Source organism: Odocoileus virginianus, chromosome 3 (assembly GCF_023699985.2).
Source record: "Odocoileus virginianus isolate 20LAN1187 ecotype Illinois chromosome 3, Ovbor_1.2, whole genome shotgun sequence".
Classification (NCBI taxonomy): Eukaryota; Metazoa; Chordata; class Mammalia; order Artiodactyla; family Cervidae; genus Odocoileus; species Odocoileus virginianus.
Window position 1 is genome coordinate 18,535,980 of NC_069676.1, and position 17,424 is coordinate 18,553,403.

The 17,424-nt window shown below is 44.3% G+C and overlaps 1 protein-coding gene and 1 long non-coding RNA gene across 2 annotated transcripts in view; both read right to left on the reverse strand.

The window, feature by feature from the left end:
* Positions 1 to 134: 134 nt before the first annotated feature.
* On the reverse strand, positions 135 to 14,684 carry LOC110138375 (uncharacterized). Its single transcript, XR_011486755.1, has 5 exons — positions 13,759 to 14,684; positions 10,828 to 10,950; positions 9,651 to 9,825; positions 7,824 to 9,235; positions 135 to 7,080 (listed from the first exon to the last, which is right to left on the reverse strand). It is a non-coding gene; the product is annotated as an uncharacterized lncRNA (long non-coding RNA).
* A 2,583-nt stretch (positions 14,685 to 17,267) lies between these two features.
* LOC110138374 (zinc finger protein 555) overlaps positions 17,268 to 17,424 on the reverse strand; it is a 34,107-nt gene continuing 33,950 nt past the window's right edge. Inside the window, 1 exon segment of the mRNA XM_070465010.1 lies at positions 17,268 to 17,422. Within this exon segment, the coding sequence (XP_070321111.1) occupies positions 17,364 to 17,422 (59 nt within the window). The 3' untranslated portion in view covers positions 17,268 to 17,363.

Consider the following 17,424-nt stretch of genomic DNA (forward strand, 5'->3'; position numbering starts at 1 on the left):
GGGGGCGGCGGACCCCATGGTGTCCGCTCCGCGGTTCCCCTGTGTCCTTCTCCTGCACCCGGAAGTCCAGACTCAGTTTCCCTGCAGATTGCTCCGTTCACGGAATGTGGACGAGAAAATACGGGTCATAGCGCTTTGCTGATGGAAATAAAATTAAGCAAATAAACACTTTTATTTAAGCCAAACTGAAGACCACAGCCCTTAAGACAGCTTCTCGGATAACTCAGAGGAACTGCTCAGGAGAAGCACGGTTTTTAGCACAGTTTCCTCTCTTGTCAGAACATAGTACATCAAACAAGTCAGGGCAACATTCTTCCAAGATTTAAAAAAGCAAACAGTCTTATATGGAAGGAGAACCAGCATTGATGCCCCAGGAAGGGAGGCAGCTAATCTTCATTAAAAAAAAAAAAAAAAAATGTATTGTTGTATTTTTATTTTTGTGCCAGGGCTTCCTTGGAGTTTGCAGATTTTCTCTAGTTGCTGCAAGTGGAGTCTACTCTCGAGTTGCAGTTCGAGGGCTTCTCATTGTAGTGGCATCTCTTGCTTAGCGTGGACTCTCGGGCACTCCAGCTTATTAGTTGTGGCCCCTGGGCTTAGTTGCCCCTGGGCATGTGGGATCTTCCCAGACAGGGGATTGAACCTGTGTCCTCTGCATTACAAGGCAGATTCTTAACCACTGGACCACCAGGGAAGCCCCTAATCTTTATTTTTAAAACACATTTTACTTTTGGTCAGTGGGTGCTTTAATAATTTAAAGCTGATGGACAATGCATGTTCAATAGGCCACAAACATTGTTTTAACAAAAAATTCGACTTAAATCAGTCTTCCCTGGTGGCTCAGATGGTAAAGAATCCACCTGCAATGCTGGAGATCAGAGTTCGATCCCTGGATTGGGAAGATCCCTGCAGAAGGGAAAGGCTACACAATCCAGAATTCCAGAGACAGAAGCCTGGTGGACTATAGTCCCGGGGTCACAGGGAGTTGGACATGACTGAGCCATTAACACTTTCACTTTTGACTTGAATCAGGTATGCATCAGAATGACTTCCCCAGACCTCAATAGATGAATATCTGTTTCATCAATTTGGCGACCTTCAGTGTCAGGACACGGTGTGGACTAAGGTCACCATTGCTGAGTCCAGCTCAGCAACATAGAGCGAGAGATGGGTGCCGGCAGGGCATAAGAAAACACAGACAAAAAAAAAAAACAAAACACCACAGACAGAATAGAAAGATGGGACCAGGGAACTCAAGGATCAAGAGCCCCGACATTCAATGCCGCAGCACTTATATCGAGCCTCTTGGTATGCAGAAAGCATCTGTTTTTTAAGATAACATAAGTTTCCCATGTTCCTGGTCACGTCCCCAGTTTATGTTTTTCTTTTGAACTTGTTATTTTCTGTACAAAGGGCACCATATGGCTGGGACCAAAGATTTCCGCAGGAACATCAGAGAAACAACCAGTGCGTGTGCAAGCAGCTTTCTGACTTGCGCTGACGGGGCATTGCTAAGTCCGCACTCCTCTCTCTCCATCTGCTCAAGCAGGTCACTCTGACTCCAGCCAATCAGCCCATATACTCTGGTTATTTTTTGTTGCTGTTTCCTGTTATTTTTTCTCATGGTTTTTGCAAAGACATCTGGAGAATGTTTTCCCACATTTCCCCCTTTTTGTTTTTGTAACAGTAGGTAGGCTGACTGGGCCACTTCTTTCTTCATTAATTTTCTGAGGACTTTTCTTGTGCATCTGAAGACTAAACACAAGATTATTAAAAAACAACAAAAAGATACAAGCCTATAAGCAGCCTACAAGCCTGCCATCTATGCCTTTTACCCAGTCCAAAGGATTCAGTGCTTTTAGTCCATCAGCTATACCTTGTAAGGTTTTGGTATGGGGTAACAGCTTAAAGATGCATGTTGCATGCCAATAATTTTGGCTTGTATGTCCAGTGTAAGGTTATCAACTTTGTGTCACTGAGATATCACAAGCCTCAGGTATGTGTGTTATACTGCAGGGAAATTCATATCATACCAGCTTTTAGTCAGTCTGTGAATTTTGAAATGTGAACAGCTGCACTTCCTTTTTAAAATTGTATAGCAATGGATGTACAGCTATGCCATGTACAAAAAGCCACTGACTTTCGCTCTTAAGAGGCTAACCATTACAGAATTTGAATTGTATACTCATTTAAAAACAAATGATAAGACCAGTATAGCCTTGGTAACCCCACCTTCTGGTCACCACTAGAATACATTCTGTCTGGGAATTCCCTGGTAGTACAATGATTAGGGGACTTCCCAGGTGGCATTAGTGGTAAAGAACCCACCTGCCAATGCAGGAGACATGAGAGATGAAGGTTTGATCCCTGGCAACCCACTCCAGTATTCCTGCATGGAGAATCCCATGGTCAGAGCAACTTGGTGGGCTACAGTCCATTGGGTTGCAAAGAATCAGACTTGACTGAGTGAATATCACTTTCACATGGAGAAAAGTAAATTCAAGTTCTTTTCCCACTTTTTTTTTTTTAAAAACTGAATCATTGGCATTTTGTTATACAAAGTTGTTTCAGGTATTCTGGATAATAAAACCTTGTCACATATCCGATTCAAAAACGGGTTCTCTCATTCTGTAGGGTGTCTTTTCACTCTTAATAGTGTCCTTTAATGCACAAAACATTTTAATTTCCATGGAGTCCAATTGATCTATTTTGTCTTGTGTTGCTAGTGCCTTCAGAGCCAGGCATCAGGACATGACATGCCTGCCTACACACAGTGCTCTCTTCTTGCCCCTGCTGTTCTTGCACCCATCCCACTCTCCTCTAGAAACACTGGCATCTCCCTGTCCCTCAAGTACCCAAGGCCCACTCCTGCCTTAGGAGCTGCATTAGTCTGCTTGGGCCGCCCAAAAAAGCACTGGAGACAGCGGGGCTGAAATCAACAATAATTTATTTTCTCACAGTTTGGGAGGCTGGACCTAACCGATGAAGTTGTTAGCAGAGCTGGATCTTCTGGAGGCTCTGAGGAGGAACCTGTTCCAGGCATGTCTCCAGATTTCTGGAGACTGCCGACAATCCTTTGCATGCCTTGTCTTGTACAGAGATCACACCAGGGACGTCCCTGGTGGTGCAGTGGAAAAGAATCCGCCTGCCAATGCAGGGGACACGGGTTCGATCCTTGTCTGGGAAGATCCCACATGACTCAGAGTAACTAAGTCAGAGCACCACAGCTACTGAGCCCATGCTCTAGAGCCTGAGAGCTGTAACTACTGAGCCCATGTGCTGCAACTACTGAGGCCCATGTACCTAGAGCCTGTGGTCCTAAAGCCTGTTCTCCGAACAGCAGAAGCCACTGCAATGAGAAGCCCAAGCACCACAATGAAGAGCAGACCCAGCTCACCTCAACTAGAGAAAGCCTGTTGAAAAAGCAACAAAGATCCAGTGCTGCCAAAAATAAAATAAATAAATAAAAGGAAGATCGCATCAACCTCTGCTCTGATTTTACACAGCTAAGCTATGTCTGTCTCCTGGGCAGGTGTCTGTGTCCCAATACACATCATTGGATTACGACCTACTCCAATCCATTATGGCCACACCCTGATTACATCTGCACATTCCTTATTTCCAAATCAGGTTTGAGAAAAGGAGTATTTCCTACCATATCAGTAAACAAGGATGTCAGTCGTCAGTGATTGCAGTCCTCCAGTGACAGCCACTGAACCTGAAGGAAATCAGGAAGAAGAATATCTGCCATCTATCAGCCATCAGACTGCATCCACTCCCCACAGTGAGCCCTGAAGAACTCAGGATGTGAAAACACAGGATACTGGCCCCAGGTAGCTGAGATGCATATCAAAGGAGTGATTTCAGTGAGCCCAGGCTTTTGCTTCTCGTACACAGAAAAGTGCTTAATTTCTTAACTTGGGATATTTTATTTTCTTCAATTAACAGTCAGTTTTTGATGTTCTGCCTACCTGCCCTTTGTTGCAACACTTCTATATAACCTGGCTCCTCCTCCCACCTCTTTGGAGCAGTTCTCTCAGGTTTACTTGAGATGCTGCCTCCAGGGTTTAAGTCCCTAAAATTCCCTCTGGATAAACAAAACTCTCAACTTTTAGGTTGTGAATATCTTTTAAATCCACAGGTTGTATAAGAGATTCCAGGTAGACATGAAATTGGTGGTGATGAGGCAGGAGGGAGGGAGGAGATATTACTGAATTCAGTATATATGCATACATGCATGGGTTAATAGTCAGCCACTGTTGCTCTGGCTAAGCCATGAGAAAATCACTGTGGGAAAAGAATAAAAGCAAGATATAACAATTAAGTATAATCCAAACAAAAGTACATCGGGTTGATTAGTTGGGGTCATCATGCCCTGCTAAGCAAAGGGAAAAAAGTGTGGACCTTGGAATGCTGGGTCAGCGCAAGTTCAGAATGCTGCTTGTGCACATACCAAGATGTTTTTCCAGAGCATATGCGGGTCTATGACCTCCAGCTGGGTGATACCCCTTGTACAAAAAAATAACAGAGGTAGGTCAAAGTAATCAATAAAATGGGAGATGTGACCGGGGACACAAGAGGCTGATTTTATTATAGCACAACAGATATTTCCTGCTTGCCAAAACACTAAATAAAAGGGATGTGGCTCTGAGGAACAAGGTTCTTGATCCTAGAGGTCTTGAGTCCCCCACTCCCATCTTTGAAACTTTAATTCTGTCTCTAGTTTCTTTTTTCCAAACTGTGTCGGCCACTTTTGATCCTTACCTGCTGTGCTGGCCACAGTACATACATGTCCTTGTATATAGTTTAATAATCTATTTAGGTATCAACTGCCAGTGTTAGCTGAAATAGTTTACTCTTCTGTTATAATATTCACTGGAGAGACTGAATGAATGAATTAAATCTTCTCCATATCCCTCTCACCCCCTCATGAGTGCATGCTGAGTTGCTTAGTCATGTCCAACTCTGTGACCCCACAGACTGTAGCCCACCAGGTTTCTCTGTCCATGGGATTCTCCAGGCAAGAATACTGGAGTGGGTTGCCATTTCCTTCTCCAGGGGATCTTCCTGACTCAGGGATTGAACTCTGCATTGCAGGCAGATTCTTTACTGTCTGAGCCCCCAGGGAAGCCCTCTCACCCATCACTGTGCTACATTTCTTGGTATGATTGTGAAAGGTCAATGAAGCCAAAAGGTAGATATGTTTGTGCTGGATTGTTTTTTTCATTGTGCGTATGACTGGGAGGTATATTTCCTAGAATCCCCATCTCTATGATTCCAGGCTAGAATTCACCAACAGCCTAACTTGTATGATGTTTGGAAGGTACTAGTGAGTGAAGAAACCAATTACTCTCAGGATCTGGAGCCACCATACACAGACGGGCCAGTGCAGAGGGGCTTGTTGGGCAACCAGTGAGGAGCTTGTGATCACCAGGCAGGTCAATCAAGCAAGTCCTCAAACCAAACACCCACTTTTTCTCTTCCATTTTCTAAGGGTCCTGACTCCAATTAAGCCTTTATTTCTAAGTCCACAATCATAATCTGGTGCTAGATATTTACTGTCCCTCCTACGCCATGCATTCTAGGCTCAAACGAACAATTATGCCCCTGACGAATACAGATGTTTGCCCACGGGTCCTTATATGCTCTGCTCCCCTGTGGCTCAAGTGAGATAGCTGCCTTGGTGCTCCCCAAGTGACACCCCTGTCTTGTTGCACAGTGATTATGTCACTAGGCCCTGAATACAGTTAAGCTTTTCTTGGGCCTTCCTGGATCCCCTTCTTGTGGCCACACATGGCCAGCCCCTAAAGGCACACAAGACAGATACAGATTCACGGCCTCCAAACAAGCAGGTACAGATTCACAGCCTCCAAATAAGCATTCAGTAGGTACCCCTCTAACACTTTAAATCAGATTATTAAAAAAAAAATTATTTATTTGGCTGTGCCAGGTCTTAGTTCAGCACACAGGATATTTAATTGTGACATGTGGGATCTTGTTTCCTGACTAGGGATCGAACCCAGGCCCCCTGCATTGGGAGCTCAGAATCTCAGCCACTGGCCCACCAGAGAAGTTCCTGAACTTGATTTTTCAATGCACATTGTTTTAAATCATCCTGGGTGATCACATATAAAGCAACGGGAAATCACATATAAAAATGGACTAATTAAACATACTGGGCTAATCATTTACAGAGCAGACCCCTGTAAAAGAAAACGCCACAAACTGCTATATATATTCACAGGAGCTTATCTCAGTCTTGGAAGTATTGAGGAACAAGAAATGCAGGGTCATTACAGCCTCTTATAACGCAACTAGGGGAGCAGGTTTCCTGCATCTGTGGCTGCAATATTACATCTGCCATGGTGGAAGAAGGAAACATCCCCTATTAGAGGAACAAGATGTTTCCCACAAAAATCATGTAATTAGAATCCTTGGAAGTGAAGAGGATCACAGGATATGAGAAAATCACTGAGGGATCTTCTGAAGCCTGAAGAAGTGGCCTGATGGACCCCCAAAAGCCACAGGAACATGCAGGGAAATGTGTGAACCTGAAAACCAAAGAGGACCCATGATGAGCAGCCTTGTCTACATTGCTGAGCAGAGTCCACGCTGCTGCCCAGCAGGAACTAACATCAAACATGTGTCTGACCGGGGCTGTTCCACACAGGCAGAGCCAGAAGTGAGAAAGCAGTGTTGAAGCTCAGGCCACCAGGCTGCCCTGCAGCTCTGTCTCCTGATGGTACAGAAGAGCTGAGAATCATGGCTTCCTCACTTCAGCTCCAGACTTCATGCATCTTCCTCTTCTCAAGAACTTTAACTCAGAATCACTAACAGAAGGACTCTGGATATACAGTTTCCCACCTTACCCAAGATGACAACACAGTTCAGTAGAATCATCAGCTTTCATCTCCATGCCAACAAGTCATTCTTCTTAACTCAGTGTTTTGTGTCCAATTTCTAACCGAGGTCAAGGACAATGAAGAGGCCATATTACAAACATTCCCAGGCAAGGCAGAAGGCCTTTCAAGACCTTCCACAATTACTGATTACTGTGAAGAACACAGATATGGTATCCATTGTCTACAAAGAAACATAGAAGACACAACTTTCAGTATAAAGGCTCTACGGGAGGGTAAATACTGAGTCAGAAAATTCTTGTATGACTAACAATGGACCAGGAAATACTTTTCAACAATACAGACCTCATATCATGACTGCATACTGGGAATATAAAACAAAGAAAGAATCAAAAACTTTTCACCTAAACATACCAAGTTGCACACATGCATACACACAAAATGAAAATTGAAAACCACTTACACCCCGGGTTCAAAAGACTTTGTAGGGACTTCCCTGGTGGTCCAATGGTTAAGGGTCCTCCTTCCAGTGCAGGGGACATGGGTTCATTTCCTGGTCCTGGGAGATCCCACATGCCTTGGGGCAACTTAGCCTGTGCATCACAACTACTGAGCCCATGCTCTGCAACAAGAGAGTGCCCCCACTCGCCACAACCAGAGAAATCCCTCTCACAGCAATGAAGACCCAACACAGTCAAAAATAAATGAATAAATAATTTTTAAAAAGACATTGTAACAGGAATTTTCTGGCGGTCCAATGGTTAGGACTCTGCACTTTCACTGCAGAAGCACAGATATCATGCTTGGTTAGAAAACTAAGATTCCCCCAAGCCAAGAGACATAGTCCTCCCACCCAAAACACATTGTAATAGAAATGAGATAAACTTTATATGACTGCATGATGATGTAAAATCAAAGGTAACAAAATATAACTAGTACGGATGAAGGCGACAGAGAGATATTTACCTTAAGTGTTCAGATTAGCAACGTGAACTAGAAATGAATACCCTGGGATCCCTATTGAGGATGAGGCACTTAGGAAGGGAAAACCATATTTATATCCATTAAGAGATTTCTGTCACGCCCTGAGTTTTTGTGTATGAAACAAGTGAAGAGCTGAAGGTTTTCCCACAGTGTCCCATTCACAAGGTTCTGCTTCAGGGCACTGCTCACATTCCAAGTCTGAAGTGAAAATGAAGTCTCTCCCAGAGGCCTGGTGTTCAGTGTTGTTCCCCGGTGTGTGTCCTCATGTGTCCTCGAAGGTTTGTGGGGGACCAAAAAGCTTTCCCACACTGCTGACATGCGTAGGGCCTCTCCTCATTGTGCATTCGCACATGCTTCCTTAAGGAGGAGGGCTAATGGAAAGCTTTCTGGCACTGCATGCATGTGTAGGCTCTCTCCCTGCTATGTGTCCTCAGGTGTCCACGAAGGGAGGCTTGACGCATGAAGGCTTTTCCTTAGAGTGGACATCCAAAGGGCTTCTCCCCCGTGTGTGTTCTCTCATGTTCCCGGAGGGACATGGAGCAGCTGTAGGCTTTGCTCCACTGTGCATCCTCATGTGCTTTTTATATCTCTGATGCTTGAAGGCTTTCCCGCAGTGCTGGCATTCACAGGGCTTCTCCTGACTGTGTGTTCCTGCATGTTCCCTGAGGGATAAGGAGGAGCTATAGGCTTTGCCACATTCTGTGCATTCATAGGGTTTCATGCCGCTGTGTGTTTTCATGTGTCTTCTGAAGTATTTGGGACAACTGAAGGATTTCCCACATTTCTTACACACATAAGGTTTGTCAGTGGTGTGTATCATCATATGTCCAACCAGGGATGAGGAATATTGGAGGGCTTGCTCACAATCCTCACACTCACAGTGTTTTTCTCCAGTGTGAGTTCTCAAGTGCCGTGCAAGGTACGGATGATAGGTAAAGGATTTCCCGCAGACTTTACACATGTGAGTTTTCTGTCCAGGCTGACCTCTCTCATGTCCCTTAAAGGATGAGGAAAAAGCGAGAGCGTTTCCAGATTTCTTACAATCTGAAGACCATCTACTACCATGACTCTTCACGCATCTCTTACATGTTCTCCCAGCATCCTGACATTTATTAGGTTCCTCTACAATGTCTGTTCCCCTAGGAGGGCTTAGGCATGAGACACAGCTGCAGGCTTCCCCACATTCCTCACATGGATAATGTCTGTATCCAGGGAGAGATCTCTGCTGATTTTGGAAAGAACAACCCCTGTAGGCTTTTCCACACTTAGTGCATTTACAGGGTTGAATTCCAGGCCAATATCCTTTATGCACAGTAAAATCTGTAATTTGGTTCAGGGCTTCCAGACAGTGATGACCTTCATTATCTATGAAAAGCTTTTCCACCAAATGATTTCTGTTCAAAATGGGAAACACAGTATTAGAGATGAATGATTATAAGTGATTTCTTCACTAATGATTTATTGATGATTGCTCATTATTATTTTGACTACATATTTGCCATTTTCAATGAATGAGCATATTTTTTATACTCTCTGCATTGTGACAAAGTGCAACAAGTTTAATGCTCTGGCTGAGGGCTAAAACAGAGTCAACATTTTCTGTGTTTCTTAAATACAGGGTATCTTGGCCATCATTTTGTTTCCAACCTCATTATGATTTAGATACTCAACATCAAATTTAGGAAAGTATTTTCTTTTGAAATTTTTCTAAGTACAAATTTGGTTAGCTAGGTTTACACCTTTCCTTTAGTTTCAAGTGAGTCTCACAGGCTGCAGGTATCCCCCAGCCACCATGGCAGTGCCACTCACCTCCAATCCCTTTCTAGGGTCTGGTGACCTCCGATGTCAAGAAACATCCAGTTTTCCCCAAAAACAGACCAGAAATCATTTCTTGTGATTCTTAGTTTTTTCTCTTCACTGCACAGTTCATTCTTCAAAATATCACACTGAGTACTCGATCTAGTTTTAACTTGAAGGCAAGAACCTGTAACAATTGGTAGTGTAACTAAATTCTCAGGAAAGAAACAGTGGGATGAAGGAAAGAAAAGAAACCATATGTAGATTACTTTCCATATACAGATTCAAAAATGTAAACAAATTTTATAAGGGAAAATAGACATGGGGACAAAGAAGACCTTGACTATTTGGAATTTTGGCCATCACAGGAAAAATGAGTCAAAGTGGCAGCTTTGTTCACTCAGATATTTCAAAAAGAATGGAGACTGATATCTGATCAATATTATCAAAGAAGGAAAGTAGGAAGAAATGGGGCAAAACGCACTTTCCCAAATCCTCCCTTTGTACAGAGAGGTACAAAAAGACTTCTTGAGTGGGCAAGGATGGATGAAAACTCCAAGAGGGAAGCCAGGTTAATTATACCCATCACCTTCTCAGAGACCTAGTCATGTTCCTAATGGGTATGTCCAAACATCGCTGCCTTATCCAGAACCTGCTCCTCCCAAGAGGTGAGCTCCCTGGTGATTTCAGGTACAGAGGTCCTGGGCGAGGCCTGTGTCCACAGACCCAGCAGCCCTTGGGATGTTGGATAGTGTGTGGCTGCCATCCTGCTAGTGGAGAAAGTTCCTCATGGGGAGGGTGGAGAACAGCAAGCTGTCCATGAGATGGGCTGATTCTACAGTCCTCATGTCACTGACAATGGGTCAGTGTGGGTTTAACTGCAGCAAGATCAACGTGTCAAATGTGTATTGACAAGTGTAACTTTAACAGGGTGAAACCATTATGCTTCTCTCACTGTCCAAATTAGGGAACCTTGAGATTCTGCTCAAGAGTGACAAAAAGTCAATCAATGCATGAAACTATTTTCATGGAAAGGCAAAACCTGATTACAGGTAGGTTCTATAATGACAGGGGCCATGTCTGTCTTTTTTCCAACATATTTCCATCCCTGTCCCTCGTAAGAAACGACATTGTAAGAAATAACTGTTCCCTAAAGACTTAGTGCGGGGAGGAAGCTGTCTTCACCCACAGAGGCCAGGTTCCTGCATGTCTCCAGCATCACATCTCTGTAGAGTTTCCTCTGACCAGGGTCAAGCATGGCCCACTCCTCCAGGGTGAAGTTCACAGCCACATCTTCAAAGACCACTGAGTCCTGAAAGAGTCATATATTCTGGGTCAGTGAGGCTCCCCTTTCACCCTTGAGTGTGGGAGGATGGGGAGGCCAACAGGTGGGAACTGGATTCAATTTCTAGGACTCCTGAACTCACACTCTTGTGGGAAATGACCACACACCAGCAAATCCAATGCAGGTTCCTCAGTGATGCAAAGTGCTGGACACTGAAGCAAAATGTGACAGCAACAGTAGACATGGACTAATGCAGACAGGACTAAAAAGAACTGTTCTTACTGAGATAATAGATTCTGAGGCATGGTAAAGACTGATAAATGAAACCATCATTCAGATAACATGGAAATGGACATTGGCTTGGTCGAAAGTTATCAGTCTTGTCACCTTCAAGAACTGGAATCAGAACATCAGTGCTTCTGGATCTGAATAACCATGAACCTAAAGGCAACAGCAAGAAGCAGTCTGGTCTGGACCCCTCATATACGACAGAGGCAGAGACACAACCCCTCCTGTGATGAGGTGGACACTGAGGGTATACAGGCCATCCAGGATGCAGGGCTCAGCACATCTGTTGGGTAAGAAAGACTCTAAGAGGGAGAATGAAGAACCTAATTATTGTATTTAGAGAAATATGGGATTACTCTACATTGATATAAAAAGATAACAAGTAAAAAACTAAAAACTAGAGTTTTTTTAAGCAAAAAAAATATGGGTTCAAGATGTGAAGAAAAAAGAAATCCCAAACATCAGCTACAAAGAAGGCAAAGTTACTTCAACTAGGGTTGCAACTGAGTTTGCTAATCACATACTTGATGAGAGCACTATATCAGAAATGTATGTGAAAAATTCGCATAACAACAATCCTGGAGAAGGAAATGGCAACCTACTCCGGTATTCTTGCCTGGGAAATCCCATGGACAGAGGAGCCTGATGGACGATACAGTCCATGGGGTTGCAAGAGTCAGACATGACTTAGTGACTAAACAACATGACAACAATAAAAAATAAAAGACAAATAAGACAACTCAATAATGGGGCAATAAATGTGAGTAGAGAATTCTCCAAAGATATACAAATGGCCAATAACCACATGAAAAGATGTTAAACACCAATAGTATTAATAATTGGGAATCCGTATACAAAATTGAATAGTGGGGAGACACTTTCCAACCCTTTCTAGGAGGCTAGCATTATGCTGATACCAAAACCAGAAAAAGACATTACACATAAAGAAAGCTACAGAGCAGTATCCCATATAAACACAAACAAAAAAAAATCCTCAACAAAATGTCAGCAATCCAAATCCAAAGAGATATAAAGAGGATTCAATACCATGACCAAGTGGGATTTATTTCAGGAATAAAAAGTTTGGTTCAAAGAAACAAAGTTACTGCTGCTGCTGCTGCGTTGCTACAGTCCTGTCCGACTCTGTGCGACCCCATAGATGGCAGCCCACCAGGCTCCCCCCGTCCCTGGAATTCTCCAGGCAAGAACACTGGAGTGGGTTGCCATTTCCTTCTCCAATGCATGAAAGTGAAAAGTGAAAGTGAAGTTGCTCCATCTTGTCTGACTCTTAGCAACCCCATGGACTGTAGTCTACCAGACTCTTCCATCCAATAAGGTATCATATACCTTATTAATAAAGAACAAAAACTACACGATCACCCCAGTAGACTCAGAAAAGGTATCTGTGAAAACATATCAATTTTGGGACTTTCCTGGTGGCTCAGGAGCAAAGAATCTGCATGTCAATGCTGGGGACACGGGTTCAATCCCTGGTCCATGAAGATCCCACATGCTGTGAAGCAACTAAGCCCATGGGTAACTACTGAGCCAGCACTCTGGAGCCCACGAGCTGTAGCTACTGGAGGTCGAGTGCCTAAAGCCTGTGCTTCACAACAAGAAAAGCTACTGCAATATGAAGCCTGGGCAATGAAGAGCAGCCTCTGCTCGCTGCGACTAGAAAAAGCCCAAGAGCAGCCACGAAGATCCGGCACAACCAAAGGGAAAAAAAAAAGACTGCTTTGCCAATGCAGGGGGCATGGGTTTGATCCACAGTTGGGGAACTAAGATCCCACATGCCGTGTGGATAGGCAAAAAAAAGATTAAAAAAAAAAAAAAGAAAAGGACTCAGAAAGGGCTTCTCAAGTGGCTCAGTGGTAAACAATCCACCTGCCAATGCAGGAGACATTAGTTTGATCCCGTGGAGCAAATAAGCCCATGCACCACAACAAGAGAAGCCACCACAATGATAAGCCCACACACAACTAGAGAGTAGCCCCAGCTGGCCACAACTAGAGAAAAGTCCCAGCAGCAGTGAAGACCCAACACAATCAAAAATAAATAAATAAAATTTTTGGAAAAAAAAATGCAAAATATCTCATCGTAATGCTTTTTAAGAAAGGGAAGAAAAACAACCCCATATCATCTTTTCTTGATAAAAATACTCAGCAAACTAGAAACAGAGTGAATGAAATGCTAAAGGGCATCCAGGAGATGCTGATACCTAACATTTCAACAGACACTCTTCCAAAGAAGAAATAGAAATGATCAATAAGCTCATGAAAAGGAAAACATGAAAAGGACCGGTGCCCTTACCCCAGCCCCTGACCACTGCCCGGGTCACCCGGTCCTCCCCGGGATCCCCAAGGGGCGCATTCACAGGCCGAGACTTCCACTCAAGAGGGGACGGGAAGGGACAGGACAACGGGGTCGAGGGGGAGACTTGGGTCGCTATCTAGAGGAGCGGGCGCCGGAGACCCGGGCCTGCCTCAGCTCCCAACGGGTCCTAATTAACCCCAGCCGGTCTCCGGCTCCGGTCAGAGAACTCACCATATCTGCCAGTTCCTGGATCTCCAGAGCCTCCTTCCCGGAGCCCGCGAGGCCACGGAAACAGGACACCTGGGGCCGCACACCTCATGCCTGCTGGAGAGCCCAGGTCTGAAGCGAGAGACGCCTGAGCGGGGGAAGGGTGGCCGCCGCCGGTCCTGACTGGACGGAGTTCCGGGCCTCCGCCCTCTAATTGGACGGTGTCCCACGCACTCCTCCCCCAGATGCTTCTTGTGTACGTAATACCCGCCCCCGCAGCCCTTGATTGAATGGTTCTCCGGGAAGTGGCGATCTTATTGGATGGTACTCCTGACACTCACCCCAGGACTCCGAAAGGATAAGCTCAGGCAAGATTCCGGGCCCTGATTGGACAGTTGTTCAGACCTCTGTTACCCTGACACCTCCCCTGCAGTTCTGGTTATTCTCCTGGGTTCGCCCCCGCCTCCCTTGACTGGACAGTGTTACTGTCCTTCCAGGCTTCAGTGTTTAGTCTGAACCTTCGTCAAGTGCTTATGCCGGGCGGAAGTGCGGTTTTCAGCTTCAGCCCATCCCTGCCCGGGCTCCTTCTAGATACCTGGACTCGCTAGCCCGGGACGTGGGTTCCTAGCAGAACTTGTTCCCGGGCAGGTGGACCTGGATTGAGAAGTCCTGACTTACTTGCCTCGCAGAGAGACCCCTGTCCAGGGTCGGGACTGGATGAGATGGGACAGGAGAGCCTGGTGACCTCAGGGGCCAATGGTCCGGGGGTGAAGTCATTGTGGGTCTGTGCCATTTCTTTAAGAACAAAGACATTCACGTCCTTATATAAGCCAGGATCCCACTGTGTTTGACGTGTGGCCTCTGGCACCAGGAGGCCCCGCTCTCCTGACCCGGCTCCCAATATGGGCTTGACCAAGTTCTTTCGAGTCCTATTTCATAGCCCACGGTATCAGGCTCTCTCCCCACAGGGAATGGGAACGCTGGATCGCAGCCCCTCACCCCCCCACCCCCGTCTGAGCAACAGTGAGGTTCTGAAAAAGCCCTGGGTCAGCTTTTCTAGACAAGGTACCCAGGAGGCCCCCGTCCAGTCCTAGTGGTCTCAGAATCCGCATAGCCCCTCACTAGCCCAACTTTCATCCTGCTGCCCCGCTTCACACAGATGGGAAAAGCCCTTTGCTCTGTGGTTGGAGACGCTGGCCCCTCTCAGGCCCGAGCCTCGGTCCTCTGGCAGCCCTCTGTGAATAAGATTCCTCTTTAGTAAGTCTATATAGATTTTTTAAAAAATCAGATATAGTTGTTTTTATAAGACAATTTCATTTTAAAAAATTCTTTATTTTTGGCTGTGTTGGGTCTTCCTTGCTGCGGCAGGCTTTTCTCCAGTTGCAGTGCAGTGGCTTCTCATTGCAGTGGCTTCACTTGCTGCTTCAGCACAGGCTCAGTAATTGTTGCACATGGGCTTAGCTGCTCCCTGGCACGTGGGATCTTCCCAGACCAGGGATCAAACATGTGTCTCCTGCGTTGGCAGGTAGATTCTTAACCACTGAGCCAGCAGGGAAGCCCTAGATACATTTCTTAAATGATGACTCCTGCAGCTTCTGGAGGGCCTGGTTTCAGGGCCATGTGGCCTGGGGATGTGACCCCAGTGGATACCAACCTGGGTTGCTATGCATCAGATTTTTGTGGTTCTATGACACAGCCATAGAGGCTGAGCCACTTGCAGAATCTGAAGACAAGGGTGGGCATAGTAGCATGACTTTCAAATACCTTTTGGGTCGGGGTGGTGTAGGGGCACCATGTGGCATGAAGGATCTTAGTTCCCCAAGCAGGAATGAACCTGTGCCCCTGCAGTGGAAGCACAGAGTCTTAATCACTGCACTGTCAGGCAAGTTCACAAATAGAATTAAATCATATGACCTGATTTGGGTGTATGTAGTTGATAGGGTATCAGGTTATTTGCCAATCAAAATACCTGGGGTTGAATTGGAACTTCAGCACTAGCCTATAAGGACTTTAGCCAATAATAATGTATCAATAATAATATAAACCAGGTCCTACTATAGCACAGGGAACTATATTCAATGACTGTGATAAACCATAATGGAAAAGAAAATGAAAAGAATACACACACACATACACATATATATAAATGAATCACTGTTATATAGAGGAAGTTAACACATTGTATAAATCAACTATAAGTTTTTAAAAAGCACCTTAAAAGGATTGTGATATTTCAAACTCCCCCTTCATAGCTTTTATAATAACCAAACTGAAAGAAAAGTTTAGTTAAAAAAAAAAAGTCCTTGTATCCCCCAGAACTTGAGAGCAGCAATAATTTCTGAAATTCTTCCATAAGTGAGTGTTGCCTCAGGCTTACTATCTTAAGGAACAGTTCTAGAAGCAGCTCTTTGACCTTTTCCCAACAATATGCCTCAAAATGTAAGTCAGGAAACCAAAATGATTATTTTAGTGGTAAGTAAATGTATCTATAGATTCTCTGGTGGCTCAGTGGTAAAGAATCCACCTGCCAATGCAGGAGACATAGGTTCCATGCCTGGGTCAAGAAGATCCCCTGGAGAAGGAAATGGCAACCTAGTCCAGTATTCTTGCCTGGAGAATCCCACGGACAGAGAAGTCTGGTGGGCTACAGTCCATGGGGTCACAAAAAAGTCAGACATAACTGAGCAACTAAACAACAACAACAAACTGCAAAATCTTAGTAATGGCTTCACTTCTGCCTTCTGTTTCTCACATCAATAGGCTTCTAGTATATTTGGACACAGAATCATAAAGGGAAGGGATCTAGGGAACTGTAGTTCCTAACACTACTCATGCTGATGTAACACAATCCAGAACTCGATATCTCATGGTGACATCATAAGTGTCTCTTAAATAAAAAACCTAGTTTTAATTCACAATCACAAGCAAAGACAGAGCAAAGCATAAAAGTTGAAAGTAACAATTCACATGAGACTACACACTTTGAAGAACTCTGCATAATTACAAATTTCTACCATTTTTAAGAAAAATGAAATAAGGCTCCACTGGCCTAAATAAATAAAGGCTGTCTCAATACCATGGTGGAAAACATGTAATAGTTGATTATCCAGTATCTGCCACGCTAAGCCAGTAGGAAAATTTCAACAAATACCACAAGGTCATTTTTCCAATGACCCTTGAAAGGACAATTTAAACAACTAAGATATTAAAGTATATATTTAACTGCCTGGCTAGCTCAGTCAGTACAGCATCAGGCTTTTAACCCAGGGTCATGGGTTTGAGCCCCACATTGGGTAGTTGCTCTAAACTATATATTTAATATAGTGTATATATTAAAAATACACTGCACATCACCCATGAGTCCAACTGGAAAGATAAATGTTTTATTTCCTGAAACATTAAAAAAAAAAAAACCCACTACCTACAAAATTTATGTACTATAGTTAAGAGAGTACTTTAACAGTTAATTTTTATCAAAAAGAACTAGAAACACACTCCATATGGATCCACTTCCATGACGAGGGACTCATAAAGGCAATACCGGATTTTCAACTTTTATAAGATTTCTCTCCTCGTGTGAATTTTCTGAAGCACTGTGCATGAATTCATTTGCAGGATGATTTTCTCCATTACACATGTAGTATTTCTCCACAGTATGTATCCTCACATGTCTTCTTAAGGATGAGGAAC